Genomic DNA, 23032 nt, shown 5'->3' with positions numbered 1-23032 from the left:
GTTAACTGACATCTTTCCATTGCATTCTAAAGAATTAAGGAGAAAAACTGGTGAAGTTAGGATCTACTATCAATCACTTAAAACAATGTTAATGCCAGAGACTGCAGGGTCCCCTGTGACCTTGATATTAACTTAATAGTATGAGTGATAATTATTCAGGAGAAAAAGCCAAAATGTATTTTGGGGGCCTATAACCACTTATTGATTAAATTAGCATTTGTGTCCATTTGCTGTAAACTACTCCAAATTAAAGTACCCAAACACTGTTCTTTTATATATATATATAATAGTCTCATGGAAAAAAATTTGTAGCTGCATTTTATGTTCCATTTCAGATGAAGATAGTTGGACTGAATAAATTTAAAATGTAATTGAATAGCCAAAGGATAAAAATATCCTTTTCTGACTCAGAATAGTTCAATCTGTCATTGTAATTTAAAAAAAAAAATGAATTCACACTTAAAAAAAAATAGGTTAATGGAATAGAAATTTGTCTTTCTGTTTTATGTTGCCCTCTCTCCTCCAGTCCACTTGCCAGAAGACATTTCAAGTGCAATTCCTCTGAAAGCTACAGATTTAATAGGTTAATGGATGGCTACCATTTTTGTTACTAGGCTGGATTCTATTCAGTTTAGATCTAGAAAAATCTTTTTGTTGTTGTTGTTTCTACACACTTGCCGCCACTAAAGAAGACAAATCAAGTGACATGGTGAGTAGAAGGGAAGAGCAAAGAGGGTTGGTTTCTGCAGCAATTTCCCAAGTATTATTTTCCCCTTTTGAGATTCAAAATGAGACAAAGACACTCCTCTGTATCTCTAATGAAAAAGTCAGCAATAAGTTTACAAATCGGTGCTAAGCCAAATGAACTCATTAGCATGTTATGAAACAGTTTAACACACTTTGATCAATATATTAGCTGTACAAACACAAAGATGCTATAATATTATTACAATGTAAGCAAACCTGACTGGCCTATGCTAATAAGCATTAAGACATAAAAGATGTAAAACCATTAGGATATTTGAAGAAAAGCCAATACTTTTAATACTCCTCAGAAATGGCATTCTCACAACTCTTTTGTACATATGTATATATCTCCTAAATACAAAGAAGTCTTACAAATTTATTACTATTCTTTTTACGAAGTTAGTTAAAAATAAATGAACAAGAAATTAAAGAGAAGATGATACTGTAATAAAGTTTGAATATTCTAACTGAAAAACAATTACAATGAAACAATTTAGATTCCTGTTGAATTATAAACATGTTTCAAGGGATATTTTGCAATGCAATTTTTTTTGGAGACAGATTCTCACTGGGTTGCCCAGGCTGGAGTGCAGTGGCTTGATCTTGGCTCACTGCAACTTCTGCCTCCTGGGATCAAGTGATTCTCCTGCCTCAGCCCCCTGAGTAGCTGAGATTACAGGCACCCACCACCATGCCCAGCTAATATTTTTTGTATTTTTAGTAGAGATGGGGTTTTACCATGTTGGCCAGGCTGGTTTTGAACTCTGACCTCAAGTGATCCACCCACCTTGACCTCCCAAAGTTTTAGGATTACAGGCATAAGCCACTGTGCTCGGCCCAGTGCAATTTTTAACACAATGTTTTCTTCTTCTTCTTCTTGAAACTGAAAACACTGCAGGTTTATTTCATAGTTTAAAAAAAAATACACTTACTAGAGTAAGAGCTTTCCTTTCTCAAAAAAAGAGCTTTGTGATTTAAAGTAGCATGCTACATGCTTAGATTTTTCTTAAAATACCTTTGTATACCTCGTCTTTCAACTAAGAGGATTTGTTTTGAACAATGTGTAATTGACAGAAAATTGTGTTGAAATTGTAGTAGTATTTAATTCTGGGAATTTAGCCAGTCAGATATCAGAGATACATAGTTCTTTGTACAGAACTGGAAAAATATCAACAGTATGTAAATGTACTTACTGCTTTCCCATTGTTCTAACTCCGCTATCAAAATTATACTCAAATTTCACAAAAGTGAAAGCAATAGGCTTAATTCTTGTCTTGGGAGACAATTTTTTAAATTAAAAAAGTTACCTTCCTAGTTTTAGATATTTAATCAAACAAAACCTCTAACTCTGAGACACCTTTAGGGCCTTTACTACAAAAATCCCTTCTGTAGCTGCTGGCACAAACTTGACAAACTTGCTGAACTGTGCAGATGTGGAAGCAGCTCTCAGTTACACTGGGGAAGAAAGAAGAACTAGACATTCCACAGCTGCCTACAACAGTTTGCTTCTCAGGGGCACAGCTGCAGGCTCTATCAAGCTCAATCACTTTGTACAGCAACTGGGGATCCCAAGCAGGGGCAAAGAAATCCCAGAGCAGCTTAAATTTCTCCCAGTACCACAGCAAGAAGTAACACTACTTAAAGAGTAACCAGTTACTTCCAACAATTATGTGGAGGGTAGGGGGGACAGAATGAAGAAGAGAAAATAAAAGATGTTTCATATTTTTAAAATTTCAAGCTGCTTATAGCAGATCTTCCTTAGGTCTTGGTTATGAAAATAACTATGAATATTTAGTCTTTATTCCTGATCAATCTGTTTTTTCTTTAGGGGTGGGGAGAGAATAGCCAAATTGAAAAAAAAACAGAACTTAACAGTTAATTCAACAATTATAATGTAACACATTTACTGCAGGGTTTTAAAAGGATGTAATGACAGTAATATCATGTTTAAAGGTACTCCACGCTTCCACTTGATGAGTATACATTCTCACAAGTTCTTTTAAACATCTTAAAGACTAAAATAATTGTATTAATGATACGGCATGACTAAAAACAAGCAGCCAGGGAATATTCTTCCCTACTTGAGGGTAACTGATGCTACAGCAGATGTCATTTCCTTAGGGCAAACCAGAAAGGAAGGGCTTAATAAACATGTAGTTCCACTAAATAACTGAAATACACAGATCACTATTCCTCATAAAATTATATTTTTATACTAATCTGGGGTAGTAAAAGACGGTATGTAGATGCATACGTAGTTTTTATATCTTAAGTTTATAACTGTTAAAATTATTAATTTTTACTTGGTTAGAAAACCATTATTGTACCACCACATAAGTACTTGCAAGAATTCACCAGATACAGTAATAAAAACAAAAATGACAGTGATGTTACAATTAATCGTGGGCTTGCTATGATCAAGCACTGTGATGAGAGCCTTTGATAAATCACTTCACCTGCCCCTCCCAATAATATCATTTCCATTTTATAAATGAAGAAATTAACTTATAAAGTCAGTTATGGCACAGCCAGAATTTAAATTTTTTTACTCTATTGTCCATACTCTTGTTATTATGCTTTATAGTACTGAAAATGACATTTGTATGTTAATTTGGAACATTTTAAGTATTTTTGAAATCAATTTTAAAGGTTTACATTGTATCATTAAATTGTTCTATTCAGAGAAAAATGGCTTCTCTACATGAGATGTACTAGTTAAATCTTGCTTATACTGCTTATCATACTTTTTCCTCTCTAACTACTGATTTTTTAATAGCCAGAAAAGCTCATTTCAACCTAGAGTATTAGTAATATAACAATTTCCTGAATGTTTTCATATGTTTCCTAAATTTCAGATGTCTATCTTTTTATTTTAGATGGATCCTTATGACCACAAGTCAAGTAGCTAATAGATAATTAATTTTATGTTATGTAACAGACACTAAGTCATGTAAACACTAAACTAGGCCTGAGTATTTGGAATAAGAAAACTTTTTTATTTCATATTGATGCTACAATAGGAACAGAAAAATGTGAAGGCTCAGAAGGCCTTTGTTTATAGTTCAACAACATTCCTCTAAGACAATGCAACATACTATAAACGAGGAGAAATATGAGGCAGAAGTTGATGACATATGGAGTGTGCATATAACTTCTGGTTAATGGAAGTTCCAGGATGTATAATAAAAAACGATGTGTGAGTTGGTGGAAAAAACTGTAAGGCAAGTCAATTTTTTAATTAAAAAATTATGTAGCATAAACAATGCTAATGAGCCAAAAGTCCCAAGAGATTAGGATTGTATCTGCTTCATTTTAATGTTTCATTCGCTTTTCATAAGTTACATCTACTCACTTGAAATATGTCAAGCAGAACCCCTTTTGTAAAATAGTTTTGAAGATATTCTTTGTCCTTGTTCTCAATAGCTCACCATTTTCTACTCAAATTGTCAATCTGAGGACAAATCATACACACACACACACACACACACACACACACACACACCCCTAAAATCTTTAAATGAATCACCAGAAAGTAAATACCTGGAAGTTCTTCATAAATTTCATCATCTATTGGTTGACTGCTTGTTGGTTGATTGTTTATTGACAGAGGATGATCAACATCATCATATAATTCTCCTCTCTCATCATAATCCTCAGGAATAATATCAGATTCCATATCTATAAAATACATTTCATGAAGTAAATTTTAAAAGAATGCAAAAGATATTTTTAAAACTATAATTCATAAATAAATGCAGCCCTACAAAGTAACAACAATATTGCTATGTGTTATGTCCTTAACTAAAAACATGTTTAAAAATTGTTTTGTAAATATGTGAATTTTAAAGTAAGCCAATTGGTACTTACAGAAAAGATGCTTTTTGAAATCTGAAGTGAGTGTGTCTGTATTAACAGCAGTCACATTCATGTGGTCATTCTCATAGAAGTCAGTAAGCTTTTGTATATGAAAACCCAAACTACTCAGTTACTTAGTATTTAAAGACTGTGATAACTTGTTCAATTGATTTCTCTTACCTTGCAATACAAATTTCAGCTGCTGTACCCATTCCTCAGCATCTTTGGGAGAAGCGGCTGTAAACTAATAAAAAACAAACAATAAAAATAAAAATCACCACAGTAGAAATGAAAGGTATGTTGATTCTTAGCATTTCCTTAAGACTATTAGTAATTCTTTTCATGTCTATGGGAACTTTTCTTGCAAGGATGCTTCTTATAATGCACAGTTAATTTTGACAAATTTATGTAACTGAAGCAGAGGATGATGAATTTGAAACTCTGATCAGCAGCTGGCAGCTGTGCAAGAAAAAAAGCTGCTTCTCTTCATCAATGTCAAAGACAGAACTGATGAACAAAATTTGCCCTTGACAATTAGAAGACACCCATGAATTTCTTTAGACTGCTGGATACAGTTTTCTTAAAAATGTTCTTGTCAGATTCCAACACTCTACCTGACAACTTAATTAACTGGCTTTCAACTGCAATCTCAGATATTTAAAACTTATTAAACATACATTCCACATTGATGCCTAGCTGATAGCTCTTGAATTGCAGAGCTGATATGTACCTTTACCTTTATTTTCTCCCACATTCCTAGCAATACAATATGTATTATCACTCTGATATTTTTCTTTTGATAATTTTACTTTTTCTGCTATATATTTCTTTTAGAAGATCACATAGTTATATAAATGCAACACATGAAGTAATTGATAAATTATATATTCTCTTTATCATTTTCAAGAAGATAATGTTTGAACTAATCTGAAATTTAAAAAAAAAATTCCTCTTATAAGACCATTCACTTCATAAGGTATTTAAACACCAGTATTTTTATTACTGTTAACATGTCAGGGAAAGTATTAATCAAAACATTTTATCAACTTAATTTCAAGGCAACATAAAAACTACAACCTGATATATACGTTTATCAGGAGCAGAGATTTCAAAACAGCAATCTTTCTTCCCATCCTTTCTTAGAGTGTTATTCATTCTGACACTGTAGCCATCTATTGCAAATTCACCTTTCTGTTGTTTGTCTGTTGAAGATAAAATCAGTTAGAATTTTATTTATTACATATTAATGCTCAATTATCTTTTATTTAAATTTTCTTTGTCAATCCTTGGAAATAACATTTTTTGGTCATATTGCTTTAGTAATACAATGGTTAGATAACGTTTTTAGAAATCATTTTTAATTCTGAAACATGGAAGTATGAGGGATGATTGAATTTAAGAAGGAGGTCTGCAGATTGTGGTCTTTTTCAGAAGGAAGTATGGAAACATGACACTTTTGGGTAGGGAAAATTCAGGAACTAGAACTTAGAACTTGCTAGACAAACTCACCACAAACCTGTGGCTCTTTCAGATTTAGTAGGGAAAATCTGTCCAGCTGAAAACTTGGTGGACTTTATTTACTGTTATCTCCTTTCACCTGCCCCTCCCCAACACTACCACCAAAAAGAAGCTTCTAAAACAAAACTTTTCATTTAAAAAAGGTCCCTTAACTTGGTACAAATCTAAATCTAAACTTAAAAAGCAAACCAAAACTAAACTACTAATTACAAAAAACATGTGAAGGTAAAACAAACTATAAGGATAGACAAGAGTGGTAAAGGAGGTACAGAAGCATTAGTTACCAAAAAAAGAAGGAAGGTTTCTTAACCAGTCGGTGAACAGTTGAACTAGTAAAGCACATTTGAATCTCACATGATGAAGGCAAACATCATCTGAGCTTTGATCAGATATTATTTTAAAGACAAATAAAATGGGAATAAAACAAAGGTTTTTCTTTTCTTTCTTTTTTTTTTTTTGAGTCGGAGTTTCGCTCTTGTTACCCAGGCTGGAGTGCAATGGCGCGATCTCGGCTCACCGCAACCTCCGCCTCCTGGGTTCAAGCAATTCTCCTGCCTAAGCCTCCCAAGTAGCTGGGACTACAGGTGCACGCCACCATGCCCAGCTAATTTTTGTATTTTTAGTAGAGACGGGGTTTCACCATGTTGACCAGGATGGTCTCGATCTCTTGACCTTGTGATCCACCCGCCTCGGCCTCCCAAAGTGCTGGGATTATAGGCATGAGCCACCGTGCCCGGCTAACAAAGGACTTAATATTCTGAAACTAAAAATAAAATTAGTGAACCTTCCTACTTCACCCAATCATACCATTTGATAGAAAAATTGCACAGGTATAGGTTTATTTCCTAGATTAACAAACAATATTAAAACCATGAGTAGGGACAAACTCTTTTACTGAGCTCGGGGTAAAGACAGAAATGCTTTCATGTTGTGGCGTGTGCTTTCTCAGTTTGGTGTACCAATAAAAGATTTATCTCCTTTTCTTAAAGACACAAGTTAAATGCCTGAAGTAACTAACGTACATTTTTTAAGAGGTCATAGAGATCATATCTTGTTCAAAATATCAAATGAGAAAAAAATCTCAGTTCCTGGGAAACTCTATAATCATATTTAGTCATAATTTACATCTCTCTGAATGTCTGAAGAAACAATCAAAGTTTATTTCATGAAAAAATTCTAAAATAAACTATTTTTCACAAAAACTATATAGTACTTTAAAGATTACAGCAGCATTTCTCAAAGATATTAGTGGGTCTCTGTGATCAAATCAATTTGGGAAACATTTTGCTGAATTAAACAGAGTTAAGCAGTTTGTTAGTTCAGGCCTTCTTGGGGCCCTTAGTACATTTGCATACTAATTAAACTTCTAAAAGAAAAATTTAGTATGTAGCATTTCCAAAAATTATTTGTCCGTGGAATCCTTTTTTCACAGAACATTTTATGGTACTCCTAGGATGTATCTGGTACTCCCAGGATATATTTTGTAAGACACCTAACTAGGAAACTATTGGGAAAAAAGTATTAAAATAATAAATAGTTAAGCATGGTTGGTTTTTCTAAAATTCTCAAAAAAGACTAAATCATTCACTCACTCATTAGACAAATTGATACCGAGCACTTGAAACAAGCAGACAGCATTATAGGTTTGCGGAGATAAAAACTAGAACACTTTATCAGACCTTTCACACCACCTTCCCAATGATCTACTAAATTACAAAAAGAACTTAATATTCTCTACAAAACGTGGAAGTAATGTGAGGCAAAATATCAAAGCCATACTGGACAATTTTGAGAGATTTCCTTAAACTCTTCAGAAGAAAGAGAATTTTCAGGGACCAGATTTAGAGGAGAGCTGCTCCCTTGCTGTGCAAGGGTTCAATCACTCCACTCACTGGGTTCATCTGACCTAAAACCTGTGCCTTCTACCTCCAATTTGGGTCTAAAATTCTCATCAATGTAACTTAAATGGAGGTGGAAATGCCTAAGGAGTGGGAGTCTATATCTGGAGATGTAAAATCAGCACTACAAGACTTAGTTATGAAGAGTTGAGGGGAACAGATCTTTCTGGGCTAGATTATTTAATAATCTAGAAATAAGACAATTAGGCAGCAAAATTAGGCAACCCCAACTTAGACTAGCAGATTCATTTTAGCCAAACCCCCTAGAAATATGCTGTGAGGCTATGTATCAGAACTTCTACTGAAAAGAAACAGAAGCCACAATCCAATTTATAGGTAAGCATCCCAGACTGTATAGACATATACTTGTTCAAGGGTAAGTAAAAGAGGAACACCAAATACAGATGCCATAAAAATATGTAAAACAGAAACATAACATAGCACTTGAGAAGTAGAAAGCACAAGCAAATAGGAGAAATGGAAGTAAACTTTAGTCAATTGCTTTGCATATTTTATAAGAGTAAACACAGATTCTGAAAGAGATGAAAGACAAAACAATGTAATATAAAAAGAGAAAAGGCTGAGACAAGTAGAAATTAAAATGAAGCTGGCAAAATAAGGAACAAATAGGCTGTATAAGGAAGTGGAAAATGCAGCAGCAAAACAAATGATGTATTAGAAGTGATAAAAAGTAGAACTAACATTGTGGAAAATCAGATCAGATATACCTAAAAAGCTCACTCAGCAGATAGAAAATAAGAATAAGGGGAGGAGGAAGGGACAAAGGGGAGTATGATAAATATGGAGGGCTGACAAAAATAAGAAAAATGGGTTTTCTGGAAGAAGAGTAATAAATGCCAATAACCAAAAAGACATAAAAAAAGAAAACATTCCATCAAAGACCTAACTCTGCAGAACAAAAGGTGCTGTTGTTTAACCAAGTAAAAATAATAAAGAGATACTAATATTTAGACCTATTCAGCTGATTGATTGTATTTGAGGATAAACAATTATGTAAACATCCAAGTTGGGTAGGGGTATGGGCCAAGAAAGGTTGAAGAGAACAGAGGAAACTCGTAACTCTTTCTAATAGCTTTTGCAGAACGATAACCATGAAGTGGCCATATTTCCAATTAGCCAATACAAGACAAGAAGTTCAAGACATGAAATGGGCCGACATGGCTACAAGACAACACTGCTCTTCTCCTTTCACATTAGTTTCTCTTCTGGAGACAGAAACTTCATCATTATATGGTAAGTCATAAGAATTTACATATAGATTAGTTCCACAATGCTTTTTGGGATAGTTTTAAGGATACCTGTTAGCAAAATTATCAAAAATAGTAAAATGCCAATCAAATAGGTAATAAGACTATAAAGTCCATTTACCCAGCACTGTGAAAGGCTAATGTATTATCTAGGTGAACTTCACAAACAGCAAAAGCTTATTCCTTTAAGTGCCAAACTTTTAAAAATGTTAATCATTGTGATGGAAAGCTTTCTAAAATATATACTTTCCTAACTTCTCAAACAAGTCTTTCAAACATAAGGTTGTTTTCTTAACATAGTAACATTTTGAGTATTAATTAGTTTTTATATTGTGACACATTGATGCCCTCAGAATTTTTGAGGTATTTGTTCCTCTATTAAATTTCTCTCAGCTTCTGTTTCACGCTTTAACCTTACCTCTATCATGCTGTTTGAATTTAATGTCTACAGAACTGACGGCTGCCAGGAAAAACTAGATAATGAAATCTATTATATCAGTAACTTAATTTTACATAATCCTACTTCAGTAGGTTCAAGGTAAAAAGCAGTTTGCTCTGCTCTCCTACAAAACAAAATGCATGAGGCTAATAAGAGTAATTTCCTACTACTTTTTCAGTGGCTTTTAGGTTTACAGCTGTGTTCTGGGTTTTTTTTTTTTTTTAAGCTGTCAAAAAGACAACTCACATTTACTGAGCTTCTATATGTCAAGAACTTAATAGAACATATCTCATATATACCTGGTAATAATTCTAAGCAATAGAAGATACATACTATATTCCCAACACCGATGGGAAAAAAAAACTTTCACCCATTTGCTCATGGTCAAACAGTAAATGGTAAAAGCCAGGACCCTAGTGAAGTGATTCTAAAGCCTTGCTTTTTTCAGCCATTTCACACTGTTTTCTAAAGAAGTGTTTCTCAAAGTATATTTTAGGAATCCCCTATGTTAGAATCATCTTGGATGCCTGTTAACACAGAATGGGCTACCACTCTGCACTTGCCATATAGGAATCTCTATGGGGGAGTCTAGGAAACCAGATTTTTTGGCAAGCACCCCAGGTGATTTTAATACACACTAAAACCAGTGTACTCAATATAACGTGAAATTTACAAAGTCATAGTAGAGAAGATAAATGTCATTTTGCATTTCCTCCTACAACTTAGGTCAAACTTTCTCAGCTTTATGGGTTCCTCTACCTCTGCCTGTCTCTTAAAAAGCTATGATGGGTTGTTCTAAATCTTGCTCTCTTCTTACATTACACTCTCACTGGGCAATCTCATCTAATTCCAAGAATTAAATTCCTATCAGTAAACTTGTGACTCAAGATTCTCTATTTTTAGTACATTTTCAAAACCATATATCCAAATCTTCATCTGCTCACGATATATGTTTCATCTCTAAAATGTCCTATAGGTTCACTGAATAGAAAGTGCCCACAATGGAGATCATCTTATTCCCACTCCCAACTGTGATATTTCCTATTATAGCTCCCATCTCAGTAAATGGCACCTCTATTAATTCAAGTCCCCAAACCAGAAAACTGGCACCATTCTTGATTCTGCCCTTTCCTTCACCAACTGCCCCAGTGTTTCCCCCTATATCCCACTGCCACCTACCAAAATCTAAACAGACCTTCTATTTTTCTGGCAAATATACTTGCTTTTTCTCTTCTTCATTGGCTCTCAGAAAAATATGCTTACAACACCAACACTCTCATACTACTTTAAATAATAGTGTAAATATTGCAACTCAGTAATTCTGAATCTTTTAGCATCTCTACAAGTTATGGACATTTATTATTTGTGGCTCCTCAGCATCCGTGCATCTTTCCTATTTTAATTCCAAGATTGTCAGGGATAGGGCTTAGTTTTCCACCACAGAAGCTGGAGGGAGGTAGATTTTCCCTGTTCCAACTTAATTAAAGTGGACGCTGCAGACTGGAACTTAAATCTCAAGTAAGCAAAAGAATCAGAAGAGGGTTCAGAATCGATTCTGGTGGCAATGGCATTCACTGATGGATGGCAGCGCCAGTGGCAACATCACATGTCCTCGCTGAGCAAGGCCAAGGCTAGCAGTGTGTCCCAATGAGACTCTTCATGGATTATACTCAAATTCTAGCCCCCTTACCTACCTTAGTTCTTATGTGCTTGTTGAGCCTGTGTTTAGCATTCTTAGCAATTCTGAGATCTGGTATTTTCCCAGTAATTTCTCTTTCTGCATAAACAAAGTTGGTTTCCAATGATTATGCCAAGAACACTAACTTGGTACAAATGGCTAGCAAACAAAAATATGAAATGTGTTCAGCATTATCTATGACTTATGTTTAAGAAGACTTGAGGGGGTGGATCCAAAATGGCCAAATAGGAACAGCTCCGGAGTGCAGTTCCCAGCGAGAACAACACAGAGGGTGAATGAACACCGCATTTCCAAAAGAGTTATTACTGCCCACAGATCAGGAGATTCCAGGGCTGAAAAGCGACATGAGTTCCCAGCTTGGCTGTTTCAGCCAGCGCAGCGGGTCTCCGCAAAAAAACTCACAGAAATCTGGGCAGCCGTTTCAACTGGCCCCTGGAATGCCTGGGAGACAGATCTGCTCATTCAACTGAAACAAAGGGGGCTGAAACAGGGATCCTGGTAATCTGGCTTGGCGGGTCCTACCCCCACAGAGACCAGCAATCTGAAATGCTCTGGATTGAGAGTTTTGCAGCAAGCACAGCTGGACCCAGGATGGTCCAGCTCTGTTGGGGGAAGGGCATCCGCTACTATGGAGGCAGTCTGCCATTACTGAAGCAGTCCACCATTACTGAGGCAGTCCACCATTACAGAGGCAATTCTAACTATATCTCTATAAAGAAAACTGCAAGGAAGTTCACACAGCAGCAGGGCAGAGCCCACGGCAGCTCATCAATGCATCTGCTGGCAGACTGTGACTAGGGTACCTCCTTGCTGGGCAGGGCAGCTCCGAAATAAGGCAGCAGCATGTCAGGAACTTATAAATAAAGCCCAACCTTCCTGGGACAGAGCACCTGGGAAAAAAGGTGGTTATGAGTTCTGCTGCAGCAGACTTAAACATACCTGCCCAGAAGCACAGAACAGAACACCTGAGCCCACAGCTCATCACTTGAGCTCCTATAAGGGACAGACTGTCTCCTCAAGCAGCTCTCTGACCCCCACATATCAAGAGTCACCTCATAAAAGAGAGCTCAGGCTGACATCTGGCAGGTATCCTTCTGGGACGAAGATAACAGAAGAAGAAACTGGCAGCAACCCTTACTGTTCTGCAGCTGCTGCAGGTGATACCCAGGCAAGCGTGATCTGGAATGGACCTCCAGCAGTCCTACACCAGAGGGGCTTGACTATTAGAAGGAAAACTAAAAAACAGAAATAACTTCATCATCAACAAAAAGGATATCAATTCAGAGCCCTATCTGAAAGTCACCAACCACAAAGGCCACAGGTAGATAAATCCACAAAGATGGGAAGAAACCAGCGCAAAAAGGAGGAAAACACCCAAAATCAGAATGCCTCTCCTCCTCCAAGGGATCACAACTCATTAACAGCAAAGGAACAAAGCTGGCTGGAGAAAGAGTCTGATTAATTGAGAGAAACAGGCTTCAGAAGACAGGTAATAACAAATTTCTCTGAGCTAAAAGAACATGTTTTAACACAATGCAAAGAAACTAAGAACCTTGAAAAAAGTTTTGACGAAATGCTAACAAGAATAAACAGCTTAGAGAGAATATAAATGACTTAATGGAGCTGAAAAACACAACACGAGAACTTTGAGAAGCACACACAAGTTTCAATAGCTGAATTGACCAAGTAGAAAAAAGGATATCAGAGATTGAAGAATCAATTCAATGAAATAAAAGGAGAAGGCAAGATTAGAGAAAAAAGGGTAAAAAGAAATTAACAAAGCATCCAAGAAATATGGGATTATGTGAAAAGACCTAATCTACGTTTGATAGGTGTACCTGAATGTGACGGAGAGAATGAATCCAAGCTGGAAAACACTCTTCAGGATATTATACAGGAGAACTTCCCCAACCTAGCAAGGCAGGCCACTATTGAAGTCCAGGAAATACAGAGAACACCATAAAGATATTCCTCAAGAAGAGCAACCCCAAGGCATATAATCATCAGATTCACCAGGGTTGAAATGAAGGAAAAATGCTAAGGGCAGCTAGAAAGAAAGGTCAAGTTACCCACAAAGGGAAGCCCATCAGACTCACAGTGGATCTCTCAGCAGAAACCCTACAAGCTAGAAGAGAGTGGGGGCCAATATTCAACATCCTTAAAGAAAAGAACTTTCAACCTAGAATTTAATATCCAGCCAAACTAAGCTTCATAACCGAAGGAGAAATAAAATCCTTTACAAACCAACAACTGCTGAGAGATTTTGTTACCACCAGGCCTGCCTTACAAGGGCTCCTGAAAGAAGCACTAAACATAGAAAGGAACAACCACTACCAACCACTCCAAAAACATACCAAATGGTAAAAACCATCGACACAATGAAGAAATTGCATCAACTAATGGACAAAACAACCAGCTAGCATCAAAATAGCAGGATCAAATTCACACATAACAATATTAACCTTAAATATAAATGGTCTAAATGCCCCAATCAAAAGACACAGACTGGCAAATTGGATAAAAAGTCCAAAACCCATTGGTGTGCTGTATCCAGGAAACCCATCTCACATGCAGGGACACACATAGGCTCAAAATAAAGGGATGGAGGAAGATTTACCAAGCAAATAGCAAAAAAAGCAGGAGTTGCAATCCTAGTCTCTGATAAAATAGACTTTAAACCAACAAAGATCAAAAGAGACAAAGAAGGGCATTATATAATGGTAAAAGGATTAATGTATCAAGAAGAGCTAACAATCCTAATATTTATGCACCCAATACAGGAGCACCCAGATACATAAGGCAAGTTTTTAATGACCTACAAAGAGACTTAGACTCCCACACAATAATAGTGGGAGACTTTAACATTCCACTGTCAATATTAGACAGATCAACAAGACAGAAAATTAACAAGGATATCCAGGACTCGAACTCAGACCTGGACCAAGCAAAGCTAATAGACATCTACAGAACTCTCCACCCCAAATCCACAGAATATACATTCTTCTCAGCACCACATCACACCTACTTTAAAACTGACCACATAATTGGAAGTAAATCATTCCTCAGCAAATGCACAAGAATGGAAATCATAACAGTCTCTCAGACCACAGTGCAATCAAATTAGAACTCAGGATTCAGAAACTAACTCAGATCCGCACAACTTCATGGAAACTGAACAACTGGCTCTTGAATGTTGACTGGATAAACAATGAAATGAAGGCAGAAATAAATATGTTTTGCGAAACCAATGAGAACGAAGACACAACATAACAATCTCTGTGACACATTTAAAGCAGTGTCTAGAGGAAAATTTATAGCAACAAATGCACACATGAGAAGCAAGGGAAGATCTAAAATCAACACCTTATCATCAAAATTGAAAGAGCTAGAGGAGCAAGATCAAAAAAACTCAAAAGCTACCAGAAGACAAGAAATAACTAAGATCAGAGCAGAACTGAAGGAGATAGAGACACACACACACACACAAAAAAAAAACCCTTCAAAAAAACTGATAAATCCAGGAGCTGGTTTTTTGAAAAGATCAACAAAATAGACTGCTAGCCAGATTAATAAAAAAGAAAAGAGAGAAGAATCAAATAGATGCAATAAAAAACGATAAAGGGGATATCACCACAGATTCCACAAAAATACAAACCACCATCAGAGATTACTACAAACAACTCTATGCACATAAACCAGTAAACCTGGAAGAAATGGATAAATTCCTGGACACTTGCATCCTCCCAAGCCTAAACTGGGAAGAAGTCGAAACCCTGAAGAGACGAATAACAAGGGCTGAAGTTGAGGCAGCAATTAATAGCCTACCAACCAAAAAAAGCCCAGGTCCAGATTGGTTCACAGCTGAATTCTACCAGACACACAAAGAGGAGCTGGTACCACTGCTTCTAAAACTATTCCAAACAATCCAAAAAGAGGGAATCCTTCCAAAATCCTTTTATGAGACCAACATCATCCTGACACCAAAACCCGGGAGAGACTCAAAAAGAAAAGAAAACTTCAGGCCAATATCCATGATGAACATAGATGCAAAAATCTTCAATAAAATACTAGCTAACTGATTGCAACAGCACATCAAAAAGCTTATCCATCACAATCAAAGGCTTCATCCTGGGGATGCAAGGCTAGTTCAACATACTCAAGTTTATAAACGTAATCCACCACATAAAAAGAACCAAAGACAAAAACCACATGATTATCTCAATAGATGCAGAGAAGCCCGTTGACAAAATTCAGCAGCCCTTTATGCTAAAAACCCTCAATAAACTAAGTATTGATGGAACGTATCTCAAAATAATAAAAGCTATTTACGACAAACCAACACCCAATATCATACTAAATGGGCAAAAACTGGAAGCATTCCCTTTAAAATCTGGTACTAGACAAGGATGCCCTCTCTCACCACTCCTATTCAATATAGTACTGGAAGTTCTAGCCAGAGCAATCAGGCAAGAAAAAGAAATAAAGGGTATTCAAATAGGAAAGGAGGAAGTCAAATTGTCTCTATTTGCAGACGACATGATTATATATCTAGAAGACCCCATAGTCTCAGCCCAAAATCTCCTTAAACTGATAAGCAACTTCAGCAAAGTCTCAGGATACAAAATCAATGTGCAAAAATCACAAGCATTCCTATACACCAATAACAGACTTAAAGAGAGCCAAATCAAGAACGAACTGCCATTCACAATTGCTACAAAGAGAATAAAATACCTAGGAATACAACTAACAAGGAACATAAAGGACCTCTTCAAGGAGAACTACAAACCACTGCTCAACGAAATAAGAGAGGACACAAACAGATAGAGAAACATTCCATGTTGATGGTTAGGAAGAATCAGTATCGTGAAAATGGCGATATTGCCCAAAGTAATTTACAGATTCAACACTATCCCCATCAAGCTACCAATGACCTTCTTCACAGAACTGGAAAAAACCACCTTAAACTTCATATGGAACCAAAAGAGAGCCCGCATAGCCAAGTCAATTCTAAGCCAAAAGAACAACGCGGGAGGCATCACACTACCAGACTTCAAACTCTACTACAAGGCTATATTAATCAAAACAGCATGGTACTGGTACCAAAACAGAGATATAGACCAATGGAACAGAACAGAGGCCTCAGAAGCAACACCACACATCTACAACCATCTGATTTTTGACAAACCTGACAAAAACAAGCAATGGGGAAAGGATTCCCTGTTTAATAAATGGTGTTGGGAAAACTGGCTAGCCATGTGCAGAAAGCAGAAACTGGGCTCCTTTCTGACACCTTACATTAAAATTAACTCCAGATGGATTAAAGACTTAAACATAAGAAAGACCTAACACCATAAAAACCCTAGAAGAAAACCTAGGCAAAACCATTCAAGACATAGGCATAGGCAAGGACTTCATGACTAAAACACCAAAAGTATTGAAAACAAAAGCCAAAACAGACAAATGGGATCTAATTAAACTCTAGAGCTTCTGTACAGCAAAAGAAAAAATCATTAGCGTGAACCAGCAACCAACAGAATGGGAAAAATTTTTTTGCAATCTACCCATCTGACAAAGGGCTAATATCCAGAATCTACAAATAACTAAAGCAGATTTACAAGAAAAAAAAGAAACCAATTCAAAAGTGGGCAAAGGACATGAACAGATACTTTTCAAAAGAAGACATTTATGAGGCCAAAAAACATATGAAAAAATGCTCATCATCACTGGTCATTAGAGAAATGCAAATCAAAACCACATTGAGATACCATCTCACACCAGTTAGAATGGCAATCATTAAAAAATCTGGAGACAACAGATGCTGGAGAGGTTGTGGAGAAATAGGAACACTTTTACACTGTTGGTGGGAGTGTAAATTAGTTCAACCATTGTGGAAGACAGTGTGGTGATTCCTCAAGGACCTAGAAATAGAAATTCCATGTGACCAAGCAATCCCATTACTGGGTATATATCCAAAGGATTATATATCGTTCTGTTATAAAGACACATGCACACGTATGTTCATTGCGGCACTGTCTACAATAGCGAAGACCTAGAACCAACCCAAATGCCCATCGATGATAGACTAGACAGGGAAAATGTGGCATATATATACCATGGAATACTATGCAGTCATAAAAAAACGATGAGTTCGTGTCCTTTGTAGGGACATGAATGAATCTGGAGTCCATCATTCTCAGCAAACTGACACAAGAACAGAAAATCAAACACCGCATGTTCTCATTCATAGGCGGGTGTTGAACATTGAGAACACATGGACACAGGGAGGGGAGCATCACACAGTGGGGTCTGTTGAGGGGGAATAGGGGTCAGACAGCGGTGGGTAGGGAGTTGGGGAGGGATAACATGGGAAGAAATGCCAGATATAGGTGACGGGGGGATGGAGGCAGCAAACCACATTGCCATTTATGTACCTATGCAACAATCCTGCATGTTTTGCACATGTACCCCAGAACCTAAAGTGCAATAAAATATATATTAAAAAATAAAGAAGGCCTTTTCCCCTCAGTGAATAACTTATGTTATTTCCACAAGTATTAATACTTATTAGTAGGGAAAAGAAAAATACGCCCATCAATACTAGACCTTGCCACTAAATTTTATCAAGCTGATTAGCAAGATGTTCCAGCTCCTCAATTAAAGATATACGAACATTTCCTTTTGTTTATACACCTCACAAATGCCAGTGCTAAATCAGCCCACTTCAAATATATCACTGGGGTTTTGTGTTATAGTGAGACTAGACATCAAACCAACAACATGTATGGTCAATCAGACCCTTAATAAAACTTAGTTTGTACCTATTTCTGCATGTTGATGGACTCCTACTGAATTTCAGATGTAGATTTTAACTTCTATATACTTTTAGAGGGTCTCTTACCCATAAAGGCAGAAAATAAAGGCATAGCTTTAATTTAATGTTTGTAATCCCAGCTACTCAGTAAGCCAAGGCAGGAGAATCGCTTGAACCCAGGAGGCAGAGGTTGCAGTAAGCCAAGATTGTGCCACTGCATTCCAGCCTGAGAGACAGAGTGAGACTCTGTCTCAAAAAAAAAAGTTTATTGTGGTCAGTTTCAAAGTTAATACTTGCATATCAAAGACACAAAAGTTTATGAAATTACAATAATTTATGACAAAAGTAGAATTTTAAAGGTTCCTATTTCTTAAGGAATAAAGATACCCTTCTTCACATGCCAGTTGGAAACAGAATTGCAATTTAAATTTTTTTAAATATCAGAATTCATTTATACATTTTGCATATATCATCATGATATAATTATAAAATGTTGAACAGGAAATTTGTTTCTGTCAAGTAAATCAGAAGAAAAAAGGCAAGGTTTTATGACTTTCTATTAAGTTACTGTTACAAAGCAACAGAACTTCCAATTATATAAATATAAGTACTGTCACTTTAACACAGTCAAAATAATATTAAAATAGAAATATGCTTTTTCAATATCAAAATACATTTTATAATTTTCAGACTGAACATATATATACTCTTTTTTTCTCCTGTTAATGGTGAAGTTGTGGAGAAGTGGAGAGCAGGGTGGTCAATTTCAATGAAAAATTTTATTTCTCTGCCAAGTTCTGAAAGTTTTATTATATTATTTAATTAAGCCCAATTTTCTACTGACTTTTATTATATATTGAAAAGATATTATAAAAAATTAAAATCACATGATATAATAACCTTTCAATGACTTTGTGGATCAGGGCTACTTGTAGCTCCCATTTACTACATGGTGCTTGTGTATTCTTTAATCAGGGTTCAGCAAAAGCCCTGAAAGGAGATACTGAGAACTGACAATCCCCTCCTTAAAAATGGGGAGAGATTAGGTTTATATCATAATGTTGATTCAAGATCATACAGCAAATAAACAGAAAAAAAAACACACGATAATTTGGAACAGGTTCCTAAATAGGCCATCACTTATGGGCACCTTGCAAGAGTTGGTAATAACCACCAAGTTGTAGAAAAAGCATAGCTCTAGAGCCAAAGAGATCTGGATTAAATCCTTGCTCTGCCTCTTAACAGCTCTCTGTTGACCTCTCTTGTTTAGACTTCTTCGAAGTCCTGCAAAATGGTCCTCTTTACCCAGACTACTTTATCCATCCCAATCTATTCTCCATAATCCTATTACAGATACTTCCTAAAAACCAAATCTGGTCATATAACCTCTGCTTAAAGGTCATATTCAAAATAAAATCTTTAGCAAGGCCCTTATTCTCAGAAGGTTCTTATCAACCTGGTCTAGTTCACTTCTTTAGCCTTACATGCTCCCTTCCCTCACTCACTCCAAGCTCCAGCCTACATCCCACCTTTGATCCCATCCACATTCTTTCATGACTCAGAAACTCTGCTATTCCCATTTTACCCTTCTTCTCTGTCTTAGTCTGTTTGTGCTGCTATAACACCCAAAACTGGGTAATTAATAAACAACAGAAATCTATTTTTCACAGTTTTGGCAGCTGACAAGTCCAAGATCAAGGCACCAGCAGGGTCAGTGGGTGGTGAAGGCTGCCCTCTGCTTCAAGATACTACCTTGTGGCTGCATTCTCCAGAAGAGATGAATGCTCTACCATCTGATGGCACAAAGGCAAAAGAGGGGTTCCACAGTTCTCTCTAGCCTTTTTTATAAAGAGACATATCCCATTTTTGAGGGTGAAGCCCTCATGGCTTAATCACCTCCCGAAAGCCTCAGCTGTTAATACAATCTCCTTGGGAATTAATTTCCGACATACCAATTTTAGAGGTACACATACATTCATACCATAGCATTCAACCAACAAGCTCCTACTCATTCTTTCAGGCCCAATGAAGTATTCTCTCCACCAGGAAGTCTTTCTTAATTTCCCTAGGCAGTTAGCTTTCCCTCCTGATCCAAAGTATCTTATTTAAATTACTTACTGTACTACATTGAAATGGTTAGTTTACCTGCCCAGCTCCCACCTTCAACCCCACAGCATCCTTCCCTCTCTCACTGATATCAACAAAACCCAAACTGTGACCACCTCTATCTTTGGATCCTCAAGGCCTACTAGCTACCAAGTGTTTGAAAAAATATTTATCAAATTAAAAAAAAAGAATTAAGTGAATGAATGAATGAATGAATGACTTGAAGGAAGTCTGAACGTCTAGGACCTAAGAATTTTGATAAATGAGACTCATGACAATCAAAGGAAAAGGGAAGAGATGAAAGGATGAATGAGATTTCATAAGGTGTTAAAATATATACTGTATGTATTTGTTATTAAGGGTCCCAAATGGCTATAAATAATAAATGCAGACAATATAGGTACAATGGTAAGTGCATTATTTATCTTACATGTTGGAACTACTCTTTCTAAGCCACAGCTATCTTGATAGGTCAATATGTTTTTTTGGAACACACAATATAGTAGAAAATGTGAACTATGTATCTGTCAAACAGTAATAAAGCGCACTTTAACCTGTAAGTGGTGTCAACTCCTTCTGTGCCTCTATAATCCATTTATCTAAATCCTACTTAGTTGGAGGATTATAGTTCTCATATATCTAGATATGAGCTCTTCCCATTAGGTAAATGGTTCACATATACAGTAAATAAGGCTATACAAATCATATCTAATTTCACTAAAGAAAAAAAATTGACATATTTTCCTGGTAAGAAAAAGATAAAAGGGAAGGAAATTGAGATTATGCCAAACAAGTGATTAAAAAACGCTTTAAGGGACTCTTTTTGGAGTCCCTTAAAAGAGAGGAACTGACTAAGAATTTCAAAGGAAACTGCCAACAGAAAAAAGAACCACTAGAAACAAATCTAAAATTTCACTGGAAACAGGAGGCTACAAAGTAAAAGGGAAAAATTTAAGGAAATACAAGCCATATCTTCATACATCAACATGAAAAAGGAATGCTAAAATGGTAATTTTTTAAAAGTGGAAGTGTCAGAGGCGTTTAAACCAGAGCAACTCCATCTTGAATAGGAGCTGGGTAAAATAAGGCTTTGACCTACTGGGCTGCATTCCCAGGAGGTTAGGCATTCTTAGTCACAGAATGAGATAGGAGGTTGGCACAAGACCTTGCTGATAAAAGGATGCAGTAAAGCAGCTGTTCGAAACCCACCAAAACCAAGATGGCAATGAAAGTGATCTTTGGTTATCCGCATTGCTCATTATATGCTAATTATAATGTATTAGTATGCTAAAAGACATTCCCACCAGTGCCATGATAATTTACAAATGCCATGGCAACAACAGGAAATTACCATATATGGTTTAAAAAGGTGAGAAACCCTCAGTTCTGGGAACTTCCCATGCCTTTTCTGGAAAACTCATGAATAATCCACCCCTTGTTTAACAAATAATCAAAAGTAACAATAAGTGTCAACAGCTGAGCAGCCTATGCTGCTGCTCTGCCTATGGAGTAGCCATTCTTTTTTTACTTTCTTAATAAACTTGCTTTCACTTTCCTCTATGGATTCACCTCAAATTCTTTCTTGCACGAGATCCAAGAACCCTCTCTTGGGGTCTTGACTGAGATTCCTTTCCAGTAACAGAAAAGACAGAAAGGGCTAAATGGATCACAAAGTAGTTAAAATGCAAATTACAAAGAGTGTTACTACCATTAGGTCTCATCAAATAAGAATAAAAATGAACCCAAGAATTCAAGGTTGCAGTGAGCTACAAGGGCACCACTACACCCAGCTTGGGTGACAGAGTGAGGACTCCTCATCTCTAAAAAAGAAAAAAAAGGAATGTAACTAATATCCAAATAATTCTAATTAAAATGTTTTCATTGAATATATTATATCAGTGTTTGAAGTAAATATTAGCATGCTTTGGGTTTTGGGAAAACTCTTGATAATCTTTGGCCTAACCATTATTATATGCCAGTCAGGACTAGAAATGGAGGAAACACTGACATTAGTATTCATTGATTCTTAAAGAAATTAGAAATGAGAAGTCTAATTGAATCAAAGTCACAAGGATTTGAAACCTCTCTCCCCTGGTATGGTGAAAAAGAGGATATTTTGTGGAAAGGTAATATCTTGATCAAAATTTACAATATCATACAAAACTATATTTCTATGATCTATGATAATTGTAACTGAACTTGGACTCTAAATTTTCTGACCTACTTCACTAGTGACGCTTAGCAGAAGAAAGATGCTTGTTTATAGCTGTTTACACAGTTTACACTTCACTGATGCGATTAGTACATTTGAACATACTGTAAATTAGTGATGGAATGCAAACTAGCTACTAAATTAATTAGTTAATCTCACTAGCCAAAAGGTAAGAACAACTTCTAGCATTAGGTAAGTATTTCAGACTTATCTGAAATATGACAATCTTACTGTTTTTAGAACAGAGGAAAAAACCTCTAAAAACTATAAGTAAAGTCAAATGAAAAAATTTCCAAACAACACTGATAACAATTCCATAGGAAAGCTTACACTCAGTGATACTTTGTCTTTTTCTCCTTAAAGTGTCCTTTCTGGAAATGAACATTATTTCGATATGACCTTTACTTTATAATACTCAACTCCTAGCCTGTTTTCTCTAGAATAAAGCACAACTCAGAAAGCTTACAATCTTTGCGTTT

General features: G+C 36.2%; 1 protein-coding gene across 1 annotated transcript in view; it reads right to left on the bottom strand.

The window, feature by feature from the left end:
* SKAP2 (src kinase associated phosphoprotein 2) overlaps positions 1–23032 on the bottom strand; it is a 223877-nt gene that overhangs the window by 57225 nt on the left and 143620 nt on the right. Inside the window, exons 7-9 of the mRNA XM_012447798.2 lie at positions 5680–5804; positions 4783–4846; positions 4288–4425 (exon numbers count right to left, since the gene is read on the bottom strand). Coding sequence (XP_012303221.1) covers positions 4288–4425; positions 4783–4846; positions 5680–5804 — 327 coding nt within the window. The remainder of the gene's footprint in view (positions 1–4287; positions 4426–4782; positions 4847–5679; positions 5805–23032) is intronic.

This window comes from Aotus nancymaae, unplaced genomic scaffold (genome assembly GCF_030222135.1).
Source record: "Aotus nancymaae isolate 86718 unplaced genomic scaffold, 86718_ANA_hifiasm-v0.15.2.pri h1tg000025l, whole genome shotgun sequence".
NCBI classification, from domain to species: Eukaryota; Metazoa; Chordata; class Mammalia; order Primates; family Aotidae; genus Aotus; species Aotus nancymaae.
Note: the sequence above shows the minus strand (reverse complement) of the source record. Positions and strands in the feature narration are given on the sequence as shown.